Source organism: Ovis aries, chromosome 1, assembly GCF_016772045.2.
Source record: "Ovis aries strain OAR_USU_Benz2616 breed Rambouillet chromosome 1, ARS-UI_Ramb_v3.0, whole genome shotgun sequence".
Classification (NCBI taxonomy): Eukaryota; Metazoa; Chordata; class Mammalia; order Artiodactyla; family Bovidae; genus Ovis; species Ovis aries.
The window spans coordinates 173,944,879-173,962,986 of NC_056054.1; the positions used below are offsets into that span (position 1 = coordinate 173,944,879).

Here is an 18,108-nt window from a genome sequence, read left to right on the forward strand (position 1 = left end):
ATATTAAGTAATTAAAAGGAAGCATGAAATTATACTTTGCAATAATGAAATATTTAGGCAGTCTAGAAATTTCAGTTATAATCAATGTGTATTAACTCCACGCTCTCAATCACAAATGTCTACCTGAGGTATATCTGCCATGAGGCATGAATCACTTTCCTCTACAGCATTTACATAACATGTAATCTTTATTGGTTATTTCCTTAAAAATCTACCACTGTTGATGTTCTTTAGTTAGAGCTGATTGTAATCTCTTAAAGCAAAAACTGTTCCAACTTGTGATAAATGAAACCTTTCCGGATCCAATTGAAACATTTATCACACTCAGGGTAAATAGGAAGGAAAGCATCTTCAACCAAGTTTAAACACAGAATATCCTGAACGCTCAGCACTGACAGAAGCAGCTAAAAATCATTTCCAGGTGCCTAAGGATGGCTGGATTTTCCTTCGCCCCTTTGTAGTATTTTCAAATGCGTAATTATGCCTAGTATACTTTCCTACAACCCCGCCCATGATCCACAAGCTACAAAGAAAAGAAAAAAAAAAATACAGCTGACCTTGAGAATGCAACTTAAAGTCCACTAAATGACACCATTTTTTTAAAACAATACAAAAATCCAAAACAGTACTCTTTCGTGCAGTCTCCCTTAAAGAAAGTGTGCCTGTAAAAGTCCGTCAGTGAATATTTCCTCTCATTCTCTGAGACAACCTGCAGTTGAGTAATCACACCGGCTGCTCTAAAAATGTATGTGTGTCTAGTTAATTTAGGCAGTTTATTTTGATAGCATTCACCTCTTTTTGATTATAGCAGGTGTTTCAAGGATAAATTTGCTGAAAATTGTATTTTGTTTAAACAACAGCAGCGTGTACATTTATGGCCTTACTATATTAAAAAGCATTTATTGTCTGGCAGCAATAGACACAATTACAAACCTTTGTGACAGTAATTGGAGCTATTACTCCTGCACGGAGCCTCATGGAGATCAACTTACTGCCACCTGTATTTACATGTGCTACTGGTAACTGCAAAATCTGGTGCCTTATTTTTTAAAACTTTTGTGAATATTTTTCAACAAAAGGTCTACCAGAAAATCTGTAAGAATTACAACTGTAGTTTCTCCATTATTCAAATAACAGGCAGAATCCCATCTTCTGACTAATATGTACGTAAAATGTATTCCTGTATCACAGCCCACAGACTGTTCAAGATGGATTTAGAAAACGCAGAGCAATCAGAGATCAAACTACCAACATCCTGGATCATAGAAAAAGCAAGAGAATTCCAGAAAAACATCAATTTCTGCTTCATTCATTTGATTACACTAAAAATTTGACTGTGTGGATCACAACAAACGGTGGGAAATTCTTAAAGAGATGGGAATACCAGGCCACGTGACCTGCCCCCCGAGAAATATGTATGCAGGTCAAGAAGCAACAGTCAGAACTGGACATGGGACAACGGACTGGTTCCAAATTGGGAGAGGAGTATGTCAAGGCTGTATACTGTAACCCTGCTTATTTAACGTATATGCAGAGTACATCATGTGAAATGCCGGGCTGGATGAAGCACAAGCTGGAATCACGATTTCCAGGAGAAATATCAATAACCTCAGATATGCAGATGACACCGTCCTTATGGCAGAAAGCAAAGAGGAACTGAGGAGCCTCTTGATGAAAGTGAAAGAGGGGAGTGAAAAAGTTGACTTAAAACTAAACATTCAAAAAACTAATATGATGGCATCCAGTACCATCACTTCAAGGCAAACAGATGGGGAAACAATGTAAACAGTGACAGACTTTACTTTCTTGGGCTCCAAAATCACTGCAGATGGTGGCTGCGGCCATGAAATTAAAAGACGCTTACTCCTTGGAAGAAAAGCTATGACCAACCTAGACAGCATATTAAAAAGCAGAGACATTACATTGCTGACAAATGTCTGTATAGTTAAAGCTATGGTTTTTCTAGTAGTCATGTATGGATGTGAGAGTTGGACCATAGAGCTAAGCGCCAAAGAATTGATGCTTTTCAACTGTGGTGCAGGAGAAAACTCTTGAGAGTCCCTTGGACTGCAAGGAGATCAAACTGGTCAATCCTAAAGGAAATCAGCCTGGAATATTCATTGGAAGGACTGATCCTGAAGCTGAAACTCCAATACTTTGGCCACCTGATGCGAAGAACTGACTCCTTATGCTGGGAAAAGACCCTGATGCTGGGAAAGATTGAAGGCAGGAGAAGGGGCCGACAGAGGATGAGATGGTTGGATGGCATCACCAACTTGATGGACGTGAGCTTGAGCAAGCTCCAGGAGCTGTTGATAGATAGGGAAGCCTGGCATTATGCAGTCCAAGGGGTCGCAGAGTCAGACATGACTGAGTGACTGAACTGGACTAAGCAGAGCCCACAAAATATATAATATATTTTTGCTCATGTCTACAAGGATCCTTTCTGAATGTTGAGCTTTAAGCCAACTTTTTCACTCTCTTTCACTTTCACCAAGAGGCTCTTTAGTTCTTCACTTTCTGCCATAAGGGTGGTGTCATCTGCATATCTGAGGTTATTGAGATTTCTCCCAGCAATCTTGATTCCAGCTTGTGCTTCCTCCAGCCCAGCGTTTCTCATGATGCACTCTGCCATATAAGTTAAATAAGCAGGGTGACAATATACACCCTTGACGTACTCATTTTCCTATTTGGAACCAGTCTATTGTTCCATGTCCAGTTCTAACTGTTGCTTCATGACCTGCATACAGGTTTCTCAAGAGACAGGTCAGGTGGTCTGGTATTCTGAAATTCTTTCAGAATTTTCCTTAGTTTATTGTGATCAACAGAGTCAAAGGCTTTGGCATAGTCAATAAAGCAGAAAAAGATGTTTTTCTGGAACTCTCCTGCTTTCTCAATGATCCACCGGATGTTAGCAATCTGATCTCTGGTTCCTCTGCCTTTTCTAAAACCAGCTTGAACATCTGGAAGTTCACGGTTCACATATTGCCTGGCTTGGAGAATTTTGAGCATTACTTTACTAATGTGGGAGATGAGCGCAATTGTGCAGTAGTTTGAGCGTTCTTTGGCATTGCCTTTCTTTGGGACTGGAATGAAAACTGACCTTTTCCAGTCCTGTGGCCACTGCTGAGTTTTCCAAATTTGCTGGCATATTGAGTGCAGCACTTTCACAATGTCAACTTTCAGGATTTGAAATAGCTCAACTGGAATTCCATCACCTCCAGTAGCTTTGTTCATATGATGCTTCCTAAGGCTCAACTGACTTCACATTCCACCATGTCTGGCTCTACGTGAGTGTGAGTGATCATCCCATTGTGATTATCTGGGTCATGAAGAGCTTTTTAGTACAGTTCTTCTGTGTATTCTTGTCACCTTGTCTTCATATCTTCTGCTTCTGTTAGGTCCATTCCATTTCTGTCCTTTATCGAGCCCATCTTTGCAAGAAATGTTCCCTTGGTATCTCTAATTTTCTTGAAGAGATCTCTAGTCTTTCCTATTCTACTGTTTTCCTCTATTTCTTTGCATTAATCACTGGAGAAGGCTTTCTTATCTCTCCTTGCTATTCTTTGGAATTCTGTTTCCAAATGTGTATATCTTCCCTTTTTTCCTTTGTTTTTTCGCTTCTCTTTTCACAGCTATTTGTAAGGCTCCTCAGACAGCCATTTTGCTTTTTTGCATTTTTTTTTTCCTCAGGGATGGTCTTCATCGCTGTCTCCTGTACGATGTCATGAACCTCTGTCCATAGTTCATCAGGCACTCTGTCTATCAGATCTAGTCCCTTAAATCTATTTCTCACTTCCACTGTATAGTCATAAGAGATTTGATTTAGGTCATACCTGAATGGTCTAGTGGTTTTCCCTACTTTCTTCAATTTAAGTCTGAATTTGGCAATGAGGAGTTCATGATCTGAGCCACAGTCAGTTCCCGGTCTTGTTTTTGCTGACTGTATAGAGCTTCTCTATCTGCAAAGAATATAATCAATCTGATTTTGGTTTTGACCATCTGATGATGTCCATGTGTAGAGTCTTCTCTTGTGTTGTCAGAAGAGGGTGTTTGCTTTGACCAGTGTGTTCTCTTGGCAGAACTCTATTAGCCTTCGCCTTGCTTCATTCTGTACTCCAAGGCCAAATTTGCCTGTTACTCCAGGTGTTTCCTGACTTCCTACTTTTGCATTCCAGTCCCCTATAATGAAAAGCACATCTTTTTTGGGTGTTAGTTCTAGAAGGTCTTGTAGGTCTTCATGGAACCGTTCAACTTCAGTTTCTTCAGTGTTACTGGTCAGGGCATAGACTTGGATTACCGTGATATTGAAAAAGTTGGCTTAAAGCTCAACATTCAGAAAACGAAGATCGTGGCATCCGGTCCCATCACTTCATGGGAAATAGACGGGAAACAGTGGAAACAGTGTCAGACTTTATTTTTTGGGGCTCCAAAATCACTGCAGATGGCGATTCCAGCCATGAAATTAAAAGACGCTTACTTCTTGGAAGGAAAGTTATGACCAACCTAGACAGCATAGTAAAAAGCAGACATTACTTTGTCAACAAAGGTCCGTCTAGGCTATGGTTTTCCCAGTGGTCATGTATGGAAGTGAGAGTTGGACTATAAAGAAAGCTGAGCACTGAGGAATTGATGCTTTTGAACTGTGGTGCTGGAGAAGACTCTTGAGAGTCCCTTGGACTGCAGGAGATCCAACCAGTCCATTCTGAAGGAGGTCAGCCCTGGGTGTTCATTGGAAGGACTGATGGTGAAGGTGATACTCCAATACTTGGCCACCTGATGAGAAGAGCTGACTCGTTTGAGAAGACCCTGATGCTGGGAAAGATTGAGGGCAGGAGGAGAAGGGGACGACACAGAATGAGATGGTTGGATGGCATCACTGACTCAATGGATACGGGTTTGGGTGGACTCCAGGTACTGGTGATGGACAGGGAGTCCTGGTGTGCTGAGATTCATGGGGTCACAAAGAGTTGGACATGACTGAATGACTGAACTGAACTGAACAAGGATCCTATCAATATAGCCTATCCAGCAACCAGAGAACAAGTCTTAAGAAATGCTCTTTATTCCAGAACTGTAATAATTGATAAATCCATATAGGTAAGAAATATTTAGAAAGCTAAATTTTACTAACACTCTTCAACACACTGATGGCAGAAGATCAAAGCAAGTTGATCTTCCACTGCTTTGGAATGGAAAAAATACCCTCTATTGCTTCCTGGTACAGATCTGTCTACAAGAGTAAAAAGAGAAAGCCTAGCATTGTACACTTCTGCAGGATTTGGCTTACAATATGAAGAGACTTAGAAATAATACAGCAATTCTGTGGTTTCTTCAGGTTCATTTAAATGGAATTCCACCTTCTGATTAATGAAGGCCTCTCTATTCCCTTTTAGGTTTTAGCTAGCACAGTGACTGAAGAGCCCGAGGGCTCAAGACTATTGTAATGATTACACCCTTAGCACAAATACTTCCCAAAAGGTTTCTTGTTGTGAATTACCCAAGGCAACACCCGTATGGTTTGTTTACATTAAAACAAAACCCAATTGCTTGGAGTTGAAATTTAAAGTTTAAGGTTCTTTTTACAAGTGCAACCTGACAAAGCTGAACTCTGAAGAACAAGTAAGGATGTAAAAAAGCAGTTCAGTGAATGAAAGGCTTGAAATAATTAGAAACACATGCCGCAGTACTACCTAAGCTTTAAGTAAAAAATCATCTCTTTATCTGAATTCCTTGTAATGAACCTGAAGATTTACATAATGACTAAAGACATTTTGGTGGAAAGAAGGGGTACCTAGCCAACTATCTTTTTTTTTTTTTCCCCAACTATCTTTTAAAGCAACAAAGCAAGAAACATTTAATTATAATTTGGAAAAAAGTCTATTTAAGTCATTAATCAAAATTCTAATTACAATATCCATAGGGCATTAAAGCACGATAGAACATTTGTTCACTGCATTAAATACCTAATATTAAATCATTCTAATATACAATCTTTTAGGAATAAATACTGCATAATTGAAAAAAAAAATCTGTGTAAGGTTTAGTTGAAAACTGATTTCACACTTGGTGCTCTTCCTTATTTGTGAAATAAATATTATCAATGATTACTTGGCTTCTATGTAAAAACCCTTGACTTGAAAAAATCATTCTCCTGATAAAGATTAGTAAGATTGATCATTTTAAGAAGACATTTCCCTTCGATTCAATGACTAAAGTTGAGAAACTGAACATACAAATGGACAACAGATAGCTAGACCATTACTCAGAAGAGAATTCTGACCCACAATCTGTGGCGACTACTTCAGGAAGCCAAGCCACGACCTGTGCAGCAAGTGACCAAAATGGTCAGCACTTAATAACTGTCGGCTTCTCCAATTTTTAGCCCCTGCTGCCACCCCATTTCTAATGTAGGACCAATCAGACAAAGCCAAATATCCACCCCTAACCGATCATGAGAGGCCCTGTTTCTAGTGAGCCTGCCTCTAAACTTCCAGTCACATCTGAACACTTGAAGCCTTTCCTTTTTTCTATTATAATTCTTTTAAGTATTCCTGCATGCCTTAAATTCTCTGCCAAATGCAAGTGGTGGTGGCTGATTCCTTGCTATAGCAAGCTCTGAATAAATAGACTTGCTCTCATTTCGGTGGGCTCTGTTTATTTTCATGAAGTCAAATAAAGGCTTGCTTTTCTATAGTAAAAAGAAAACTAAAAAAGAATAACTCTCCTTAAGAAATGGCATTTAAGTATTTCTTTAGCAATCAAAATTAATCAAAAATACACAAAGTGAAATCTATATGAATATGCACTCACATTTTCTATTTTCCCAGAAATAGAGGACATGTAGAATTCTTTGGCATCTCAGCTTCAATCATTTTATTATTTAACCCAACAACTGTCAACTGATTCACTATGGCAAAAACCATCACAATACTGTAATTATCCACCAATTAAAATAAATAAAAATTTTAAAAAGTTTAAAAATTATCATAGAAATTAAAATATTTTGATCAAGTAGGAAATATTATCCTTCAATAATCATCATAAAGTAACCTGGAGAAGAGCCCCTCACACAGTTAAAAACAGACAACAGCAGTTACAACCCACAGGCTTTTCTGACTGTACATTCTTGCACCAATAAGTAATTATGTAAGATTTCTAATTTCATTTTCTATTTAATCATCACTGGCTTTCTCTTCTCCAAGCTTTCTCTTTCAACTGGATTTTCTTATGCAACAACCACTTGTTCTCTAAAATGACTCACTAGCCAATCCACTTCCAGCTACTGGATTGTGTTCTCAGATCTTATGGTCCTTAGGCTTGCCCATATCCTAACCACTAGCTCTTGTGTGACACTGCCCTGTCATTTCTCCACCCAGATCTTAGACCTCCTGGTTTGATCCCAACCTGCTAAACTTGGCCAAGACATCTCACTACCTGTGCTTAGCTGGAGAATGATGGTAACCATCTAGCACTACAGACAATCATCTAAAGTTATGCTTTATAATTTTTAAGAATATGTGGAAATACTCACGATGAAATGTTAGGTGAAAAAAAGAGGTATAATTTCAACACTATACACAAAAGCACACAGCAACATATATTAAGTGATTCTTCTGGCACCATTCTAAGTGCTTTAGATATGTTAATTCATTTAATACTTTTAATAACTTAAGGTAGGCTTTATAATGAATTCCATTTTACAGACCAGGAAACTGAGGCATAGAGTGGTTAAGTAACCTACCCACAGGGTCCAACCACTAATACGTGTTAGAGTCAAGACTATTATTCAAGCATCCTGGATTCAGAATTTGTGCTTTTAAACCAGTGTGCTATATAGTCATTAGTTTAATAGGTCAGAACCCAGGTTGGAGGCTCAAATATCGTGTCTGCCACCTACTAGGCAGAGGCAAATAACTTCTCCCTGTTTCAGTTTCCTCATCTGTATTAAAAGGAACCTGCATATCATAGGGCAGGGGAAGGGATTAAATGAGTTACCGTATGTGAAGTGCTAAGAACAGCACGTGGCACAAAGCAAACACTGAACAAATATCATTTACTACTATTATTTTTATCATATTATACATACCTTTACTAGGGAAAAAACTAGAAATATTACAAAAATAATATGTATATGAATCCAACTATACCCTATTAAAAAATACAAGGCTGACAGTAATCAATATTCCTTAAATGTTGGAAGCATTAGTGCAGAAATTTTGTAAACTCCTCCTGAACACTGATAAAGACACAAAGAGGGCTATGATAGAACACAGTAATATTACAAAACAATGCTGTAACATAAAAATAATCAATATTCATTAGGCAATAACTATCAGTCAGATAATATTCTTGGTGCTTTACAACAACTCCACAAGGTAAGTAATATAATTAGTCCCTTTTTAGAGATAAGGAAAGGAGGAACAGAGAGGTACAGTAGCTTGCCCTGGATCACACAGCTAGTTAAGTGGTAGAAATATGAATTTTAGGTGCCCACGGAAGGTGTGTGAGATAGGCTCCATCTTCCCTGGGTCTTTATAACTACCACAGTTCTATTAAGTTTCTGAAACTTTGTTCAATAAAACAGGATTTGATGGTGGGACTAAATGTGTTCTCCCTAGCTTCTAATTCACAGTACACTGCTTGCCTCCTTTCCCCTTGAAATATTATTTCTGTTACTTATATAATTAAAAACAAAATTTTATTTTAAAAAGACTCAGAGATTAGGATAATTCTTGAGCAGTTACAGATCTAAATCTAGTCTGAGTATAATCACAGATGTTTGCTCTTGAAGTTTTACATTCCATCCAAGTAGGTGTGTAACAGTTGTGGGCACTTACTATTGGATCTAATAAAGAACAATGGTGGCTTAGTGGCTAAGTCATGTCCAACTCTTGTGACCCCATGGACTGTAGCCTGCCAGGCTCCTCTGTCCATGGGATACTCCAGACAAGAATACTGGAATGGCTTGCCATTTCCTTTTCCAGGGAATCTTCCTGACCCAGGAACTGAACCTGGGTCTCCTGCATTGCAGGCAGATTCTTTATTGACTGAGCTATCAGAGAAGCCCAATAAAGAACAACAACAACAACAAAAAAAAAAACACAGCAAAAAGGAAAGATTAGAGAAATAAAGAGGAAAAAAAGAACAAGATGTAGAGTTGCAAACTAATAGCTGTAGATAATTTTATTAGGTGGCACCAACATCTACTCTAGCTTAAGTGTCCTCAGACTGTCCTTCTAAGGAACTGACACCCTAGCCTTACACACTTGGCCCTAAATGAAGCATTAACTAGGGCTGAACGACCCAGGATTTGGCTGAATTTATTGACACTCTTGGCAGAACTTCTGACTGTGTCTTCAGACATATTATTCCAAGTTGAGGTAGATCTGAGATGGATATACAGCTACTCTGGAAGTAATCACCAGGAGCATTCTCTGTATCTAGCTCTAAAAAGGGAAACAGCTCATACAGTCCATTCAAGCCAGCATATGACAAAATCTTTTATCTTCAGTTGTGGAATGTATTATTTGTAGTTTTGGCAACATACTTATTTTCCCAATTGTAATTTGTTTAAGCTAATATTAAAATTTATTTGCTTTCTTTGGGAACTGGCAATAGTAACAAGTAGTGCCAGAAACAAGGATAAGCTAGCCTTGCAATAAAAACCTGATTACAAGATGACGCATATACAAAATAAAATATTGGTGTATGACAGGATCTCATCAAGCATACAGACTATAATATGCAAAAAGAACAGAAAAGAAGATTTACTGTTTTTGCAGTTGGGAAGCATACAAGGAATAAACTGAACTTGTAAGAAAAAAAGCAAAACAAATGCTTGATCTGGTACCAAATAAATATGCAGCTTTTTTACTTATACCACCAGGTCATTTTAAAGAAATTTATAATGGTTTTAAATAATGGAAACTCTGCATTACTTATCTCCTACATCTCTATGCTACTTAAAACTTAATCTAACAGTGATCAGTAAAACACATTGATCTGAAAGTAATTAATTTTTCACCACCCCCCGAAACATGAAGTTGAAATCTTTAAGAGGTCCTAAACAGCCTGCAGATGAGTGAAAGGTTATTGCTTTGTCCAAAAGTAAAGGGGAGGTTTTGGTTTAGTCAGGAGTTGAGGAAGAAAGAGATCTACCATGATGCTGGAGTCAACCTCTCCTGATGAAGGAGGATAATGAGTCCGTGAGAAACCACATATATTACCAGATTTCTTTACTTCTGAGACATGAAAAACATTTCTCTATTCATTAGCACCTTATTTTCTCAAATCAATGTATAATTTTATTTTCCTTAAGTGAGCTGAATAAAGAATTGACCTTAAAGCTGCAATTCCCATTTGCTACAGCTGAAATATTTAGGGGAAAAAAAGGATTTATGAACTAACTACTGGACACAAAGACCAAATTATCTAGAGAAGAATTCAGAAAAAGCAATCAAACATGATTTTACATCACTATCTTTTACCACAAAAATCTAAACTCAAAATGATATTCACATATTCTAAAAAATACCAACCCCCCTAAAAACTTTTTCGAGTACTGCCTGTAACACAGGGATTGTATAGCTAATCTGACACAGTATATCCTCGTAAGGTCAAGGCTGGTAATGAATGGCATGAGACTCAGTTCAACCCTGAACTAGTTAATTCTTCCCCGATTTTGTAAGAATCCAGGATTTTGATTACTGCTATACTGGTTTATAAAACCGTATAGGTTAGCAGTTACATTTATATTCTCTCATTTTTTATTCAATTACTTCTATTATATAGTGATCAAGACCATTCGTGTGGTCCTATTATTATCCTATCAAACATCCTATTGTGAGATGTTTGATTTCAAGAGTTTACTTACCTTGAAAGTAAACAAATTAAACTTGCTTACTTATGGAACTAAAATGTGCTTGAGAGCTCCCAACTAAACAGTTATTTTAACACGTTCTAACTACAGTCACAATAGTAGTGATCTTTAATTTTATGAACAGAATTTGTTCTGACAAAACTATAAAAATGAGAAATTACATTTTAAGAAAAAATTATTTTTGCAAATTATGACTTTCAGCAGAGATCAAATCAGGAAAGAAATACTTATTAATATATATTTATATATGAGATATATAAATAGGAATTTACCCCCAATGTATTCAAATAATAACTGTCCTCCATAATGACTGAGTAAACATATGGTAAAGAGAGTGCAGGATTTGCCTATCTACTCTAGAGAAAGCTTGTTCCACAGCCGTCCACAGTCTCGGAAGACCTCTGAGGTCCTTATTTTAAGACTGTCCTAGGAGTGGACTGGCCCTAGGCCAAGTCTTACCTTCTCCAGGATTCAACTCTACAAGCCCAAATCCAGACAATCTAGTATGAATTAGCTTCCCAGAAAATGAGAACAGCAGTCTTTGCAAGGCTTCTACTTTGGAGATAGACACACAACCACATTTGCAGAATGACAAGTTTCCCTGGAACCTTGTTCCATAATTCTGAAGCTTGTCTCAGGTTCCAAAGATGAAAATCCTTTCGTTCTTTTTTATTTTTTTTAACCTAGATGTCTCTCTAGCTCTTTTTAGAGATTACTATATAGTATTGTCTAGTATATAGTATTGTCTAAAGAATAGGATTGTCTAGTCACTTGTTAGCTTATTCTGAAGTTTTTACTCATAAATTGTAGGTAAAAAAGCAGAAACTTTATTAAATGGGCTGGTTCATTTGGCCTAATCTCCAAATATTTTTTGCATATGATTTCTTGATGATTTTCTTAATATTTAACTTTTAGTCACATGTACTGAATAGATTATGTAAGGTAACTTCCAGGATGTCTTGTTTTGCCATCCAGCAGGGATCTAAAACCACTTTTAACTCTATTCAATAAGAGTCATAGAATTCCAATTTCATTCACTATTCACCTAGACAAAATATGACTGCCAAGAAAATATATCAAAATATATCGAGAAAATACACCTTACTCCCAGGGAAATGTGATATATTCCAAATCAGTTTAAAGATATATTCCTTGATTTGTGGACCATATAATGTTATATATTCATTCAACAACAGTTTACTAAATCTCTACTAAAATAAAACACTGGAAACTGAATCCCTTCTGAAATCACTTGTATGAGCGGGAGTACCCTTGATCCTAAGCGGCCATGTAAAAATCTATCTGACCAAAGCGTGTTCTCCCTTCTATACCTTATTGTCAGTCCTGATCGTGACTTTCAGTTGTGGTAGCACACGTTCTACTTCCAGACTCCATTCCGCAGCATCTGTTGTAGATTCCAAAATATCTTCTTGTTTGGCAGACTCGTTCATATCCTAAGAAAGGAAAGATATCACAGGATTGAGAGTTTATAAAAAGAAATGGTAAAATTTTGAGGCATTTTAGCAGCACTGCACAATTTATATCAAGCACGGTAGTGTTAAAATTATAGCAGCAGCAGAAATTCTTTTCTGTCCTCCTATCCATGTTGAAAGAAGATAATGCACCAAGCTGGTAGAATAGCAAAATAAGTATTTAGAATTATAAAGAAGCAAATTTGTGATGTAACTATTGTTTTTTATAAAGAATAAGGCTTCTGAGATATCAGAGTGAACTCAATAGGAATACTGTCAAATGGACAAGCCATTTAGGTATGTTAATAACAGCTAAGAAGATACAAACACTCACGTTTGGTAAGAAAACACTGTCTTAGATTGAACTCACTGTACTGAAATACAAACCCCAAATCTGAGAAACCAAAAAGATAAAATTCCAGAAGCAAAGGGCACTTCATTTACAAATTTTGTATTTATAAGGTGATATTTTGGTTAGGTTAAACCATAATAAAGCTTAAAAATGTGATTTGATGCAGACCTATTTGAACTCAAATAGGGTTAACTTTCTGCATTTGATTTCTGCTGTTGAGTAATAAGATCAATTCATGCCTGTTTTCAAATCAGGAAAGGAAAACTCCCCCCCACCACCATTTTCCTAGCCTTATACACTTCAGCATTAAGTATGTATGGATCTGAAAACATACAGAACATAAAAATCAATGATTTAAATATAAAGCTTAGTCAAAGCTATGGCTTTTCCAGTAATCATGTACAGATGTGAGAGTTGGACCATAACAAAGGCTGAGCACTGAAGAATTGATGCTTTCAAATTGTGGTGTTGGAGAAGACTCTTGAGAGTCCCCTGGAAAGCAAGGAGATCAAATCAGTCAATGCAAAAGGAAACTAGTTCTGAATATTCATTGGAAGAACTGAAGTTGATGCTCCAACACTTTGGCCACCTGATATGTAGAGCCAACTCATTGGAAAACACCCTGATGCTGGGAAAGACTGAGGGCAGGAGGAGAAGGGGGGACAGAGGATGAGACAGTTGGGTGGCATCACTGACTCAATGGACACGAGTTAGAGCAAACTCCGGGAGATGGTGAACGATGATGGGGAAGCCTGGCATGCTACAATTCATGGGGTCAGAAAAAATCCGACATGACTGAGCGACTGAACAACAACAACAAAACATAAAGCTTAATATGTTAATTTTGGTAGTATTTTTCCTTTTATGCTCCCTTGAAAATTTATTTTTAAAGTAAAGAAAAATACTAATGTAGAAAAAAAGAAACTTGAGGGACATAAACAGCCAAATACAATGTATAGACCTTCTATGGATTCTAATTTAAATAATCTGTAAAAGGATGTTTTTGAGACAATCAGGGAAATTGGAATGTGGAAGAGTATTAGATGATATTAAGGAATTATTATTAATTTTATAGGTATGAAAATAGCATGGTGGATATGTTTTAAAAAAGACTTATAAACTAGAGATAAGTGCTGAAATATTTGGAGAGGGCAATGGCACCCCACTCCAGTACTCTTGCCTGGAAAATCCCATGGACGAAGGAGCCTCGTGGGCTGCAGTCCATGGGGTCGCTAAGAGTCGGACACAACTGAGCAACTTCACTTTCACTTTCTGCTTTCATGCATTGGGGAAGGAAATGGCAACCCACTCCAGTGTTGTTGCCTGGAGAATCCCAGGGACGGGGGAGCCTGGTGGGCTGCCGTCTATGGGGTCGCAGAGAGTCAGACACGACTGAAGCGACTTAGCAGCAGCAGCAGCAGCAGCAGCTGAAATATTTACAAGTGAATTGATGTAATATCTGAAATTTACTTTAAAACACTATGGGGCAAAGAAAAAAAGAGGCAGGGGCTTCAAAGGAAACACAATCAACCAAATGTTAACTATTAAACTGGCTACTACTGCCTAAGGCTTCATTATCTCATTCTAATTGTGTATATGTTTGATATTTCCCAAAATACAACATTTAAAATAAAAGACTATATAAACAACCTCATGGTGAAATTACACTCAATGTGAATTTATGTCACTAAAAGATATTTTTATCCATCTAACACCAAGTATAAGAATAACCTTATATCGGGATTTGATTTTATGGGGAGCTTGAGGTCTTTAGGGGCTCTGAACTCATTCCTGACTGAGTCTCTAGGGCACTAACTGCTAACACAAGAAAGCCTGTCTTCCTCTCCTACCTCCCAGTTCATATCAGCAAGTTCGAAATAGGCTCAGAGCCTTAAAAGGAGCATATACTGCTTTTTGTTCAGAAATTCTGGGGGCTATACAGTTCTAACCATGCAGTTAGAGGATGGGTAACTAATATATGCTTTTTCATTTCACAATATGTGGTCTGAATTTATTCAGTTACATTCTATTTTTTAAAAACCCAGAAGTATGAACAAATACAAGGATTACATTAAGAAAAGTAAAATGTGGAAATTCATAAGTGCAAAATGTTCAAGATCCTATTTGAAACATTAAAGTGATCATATTGCGCACCTAATATAATGCTACGTATCTGTATAAACTGAACCCAAGATAACACACAGCATCAAAACTGGGAAGCAGTGGTGTATTCACCAGACATGTGTGAAGTTATATAAGGATGCATGTGATGGCATGAGAAGAGATACTGGATCTCCCAGGGGAAATGTAAAGCCACGGGGAATGTTCTCAGTCATGTAGCTCCACACAGATACTCATTAACATTCATATACTTGCACACTCACTGGCACATCCCAGTTCCCCTCCCTGGCTCTAGGAAGCCCAATTCTGATGAACTCATTGTCTATAACAACCAGGGTGAGGTCTGATGAGGATGAGGGTGAGGGTGGGAGGGTGGATGCACTGCCAGTGGGATTTGAGCCCTGACATCTGGGGCATGTGTATGGTACATACACAGGCTTGCTCCTGCCAGGATTACGAGCCCCCCACGTCCCAACCCTGCAGAGCCAGGCTGAGTCAAAAAGGGACATGTCCTCTGAAGCAGCAGTTTTTCTATGATTCTTAATAGAACATAGATGGTCTAATCACTGATTTAAAAATCAGTTGCTTTACAGACCCACTGTCTGAGTGAACTGAAATTGGTATTCTTGATGAAATACCTGAGCCATTGCTACCCAAGACCATCCTCTTATCCCCATGCCCCCCTTCCTCCTTTCCTTACAGGAGGGTGGAGCCCAGAATCACCAAAGCCATCCACATTCCCACTTTCTTCAGGCCTGAACATAGGATTATTCAAGTCATGCATAACATACTTAAAATTCTTACTCAAGGAAGGGCACATTTTTCTGATTTTCACAAAGGCGAATGGGTTAGCATTGGCCCTGTCTGAAACAGACTCAGAATCCAAGAGTTAACAGAATATATGGAGATCACACACTACATCAAGATACTCCAGTGCATGAGCCACTATTTATTTTTATACTGAGCCCTTTAGTAAGCTGCATTTACCCTTCTTAGCTTATTATTTGGTTCTGGTAAGCAATGATTTGCTAATTCCTACTCCCAATGTCCTGAAATGATTTAATGTAGTAGCTTGTAAAGTTTTCACTTAGTACTGGGCTATAGTACTAATAGTTTTCACTTATACTGGGGGAAATAACCTAGGTTACTAAATGAAGAAAAGGCAAAGAAAAAAAAAAGGCACATTAGATTTGGTAGAGCAGCATTAATGTATTCAAACTGTACAGTCTCTTTCTACTTCCATCTTTGCACATAGGTTTCATAACTTTGTTCCTCACTCAAAACTTCCTAATGTCTAATAAGTGGATACATTCACTGAGCAAGCCCTATATATGAAGTATAAATCATTTTAACCACGCCTTGGTGATAATACTTTGAGAAAATCTTTCCTTTCTAATTGTTTCTCTGATAACAAATGGTGTTTTATGTGAAGCTATTAGTAAAGAGAAATAAACTGCTGTTTCCACTTAATCAAAATTTTATATCATCATGGCGAAGTCCCTCTCTGAAACAGCATTAACTAAGATAAAGGATGCCTCTTGGGAAATTGCATTTTCTAGTTAATGTTGCTGAAGAAACAATTAGAAGCTCAATAATACACAGACTATCCTGAAGTCTCATTTATAATTAATTAATTTACCAATAAGCTATCTGTTAAGCTTCTATAACATGCAAGGTAAGAATCCAGACACTGTGCTTAGTATGGGATGACAAAAGGATTTAATTCTTGCCTGTAAAGAGTTTATAGCTTATTAGAAAGCATCTGAGGCTAGTTAATGCAGGTAATAATTGGTCCTAAGAAAGAGAAACTGATGAGAACTGACCCTAAGACTGCCAAAGGCTAAGCCATCCCATAATGTAACCTTGATGCATATTACCCAAGGTCAGTTCAAGGATCAAACATGCAATGGTACTAGCCTGCTCAGAATCCTATTCCAGAAAGTAGTCTCCCCTTTTCCCAGGAAATATGAATGGGATAGTTTAGCATCTGAAGAAATGCTATGTTCTCTGTGTGTGCATTTATGTACACACACACACACACACACACACACACACACAAATATACACAATGAGATGTGGTTTTGGTCTTATGATGATAGAGAGGTAATAAGGAAAGACCTTGCATATCAGAAAGGGAGATCACATGAGGGTAAATAAAGCCGTTGGATGGGTAGACCCAAGAGTGAAGCTCAAGGCTCAGGCACCCATGAGAACACATTTCTGATAACGGATACCTCAGGTTGGACACCACAGAGAGATCATAAATTCAGACTGGAGCCTGCTGGGAGGACCTAGATCATGAAGGCCTGGGCAGAAACTGGACTCACCGACTTCCAGGTGAAAATGGGAGATGAAGGGAGATTTAGAAGATCCCAACACATAACTAGTAGTGAAACAAGAGCAAGGGGAGGTGCTTAAGCCTGCAACTACCAAGCCCAAATCCCTGCCTCTGAGGAAGATCAAACACCACTGTTAGAATGGATTTCAGATACGGGGAATGCTGACACTTACTGGCTATAACTTAATCTTTTTGACGTCTCTTATTGTACTATGCTGTAATACAACGATGCCTTAAAAGCGGAGAAATCTGGATATGACTGATCCCACACTAAACGATCCCAGATAACCATAAGTTTTGCTTTCTAATGTCTGCTTTTAAATCGTTCCTAGAGCTGTGTTTATTATTATGATGCCAGTGATCACCTGTGGCTGTCTTCCTGCTTGTCTGTAGCACCTCTTCCTTCTCCTAAGCTGCTGTGGATTTAGAAACCTAATAACCAACCTTGTTAGAATTTAGGCAAAGTTGGACTTCCCAGGTGGTGCAGTGGTAAAGAATCCACCTGCCAATGCAGGAGACTCAAGAGACAAGGGTTTGATCCCTGGGTCAGGAAGATCCCCTGGAGAAAGAAATGACAACCCACTCTAGTATTCTTGCCTGGGAAATCCCATGGACAGAAGAGCCTGGCAAGCTACAGTCCATGGGGTTACAGAGTTGGACATGACTGAGCAACTGAGCACAAGAATACAAGAGAAAAAAGTGAACATTCAGGGATGGAGGGCAGTGAGGTTAGGACTCTTCACAGAAAAATTTTAGATGAAAGTGTTTATTCTTATTTTGGTTGTTCAGCAGTCTTTTTTGAACTCTGCCTCATTTGCTGCATTTCCAAGATAGGCTAGATGGCCAGAAGGCTAATAGAGCATATATAGTATTACTATGGATTAAACAGGGTTTCTCCTAAGGGTACGGGTATCTAGTGCCCTTCTTTCCCATCTATCAATAA

The 18,108-nt window shown here is 38.0% G+C and overlaps 1 protein-coding gene across 2 annotated transcripts in view; it reads right to left on the reverse strand.

Moving 5' to 3' along the window:
• Positions 1–18,108, reverse strand: part of IFT57 (intraflagellar transport 57) — a 69,844-nt gene that overhangs the window by 18,809 nt on the left and 32,927 nt on the right. For both annotated transcript variants that reach the window (XR_009597926.1, XM_027979840.3), the window contains exon 6: positions 12,214–12,336. Coding sequence is in view for 1 of the 2 variants with exons in the window: in XM_027979840.3 (XP_027835641.2) it covers positions 12,214–12,336 (123 nt within the window). In the remaining variant the exon portion in view is untranslated. The remainder of the gene's footprint in view (positions 1–12,213; positions 12,337–18,108) is intronic.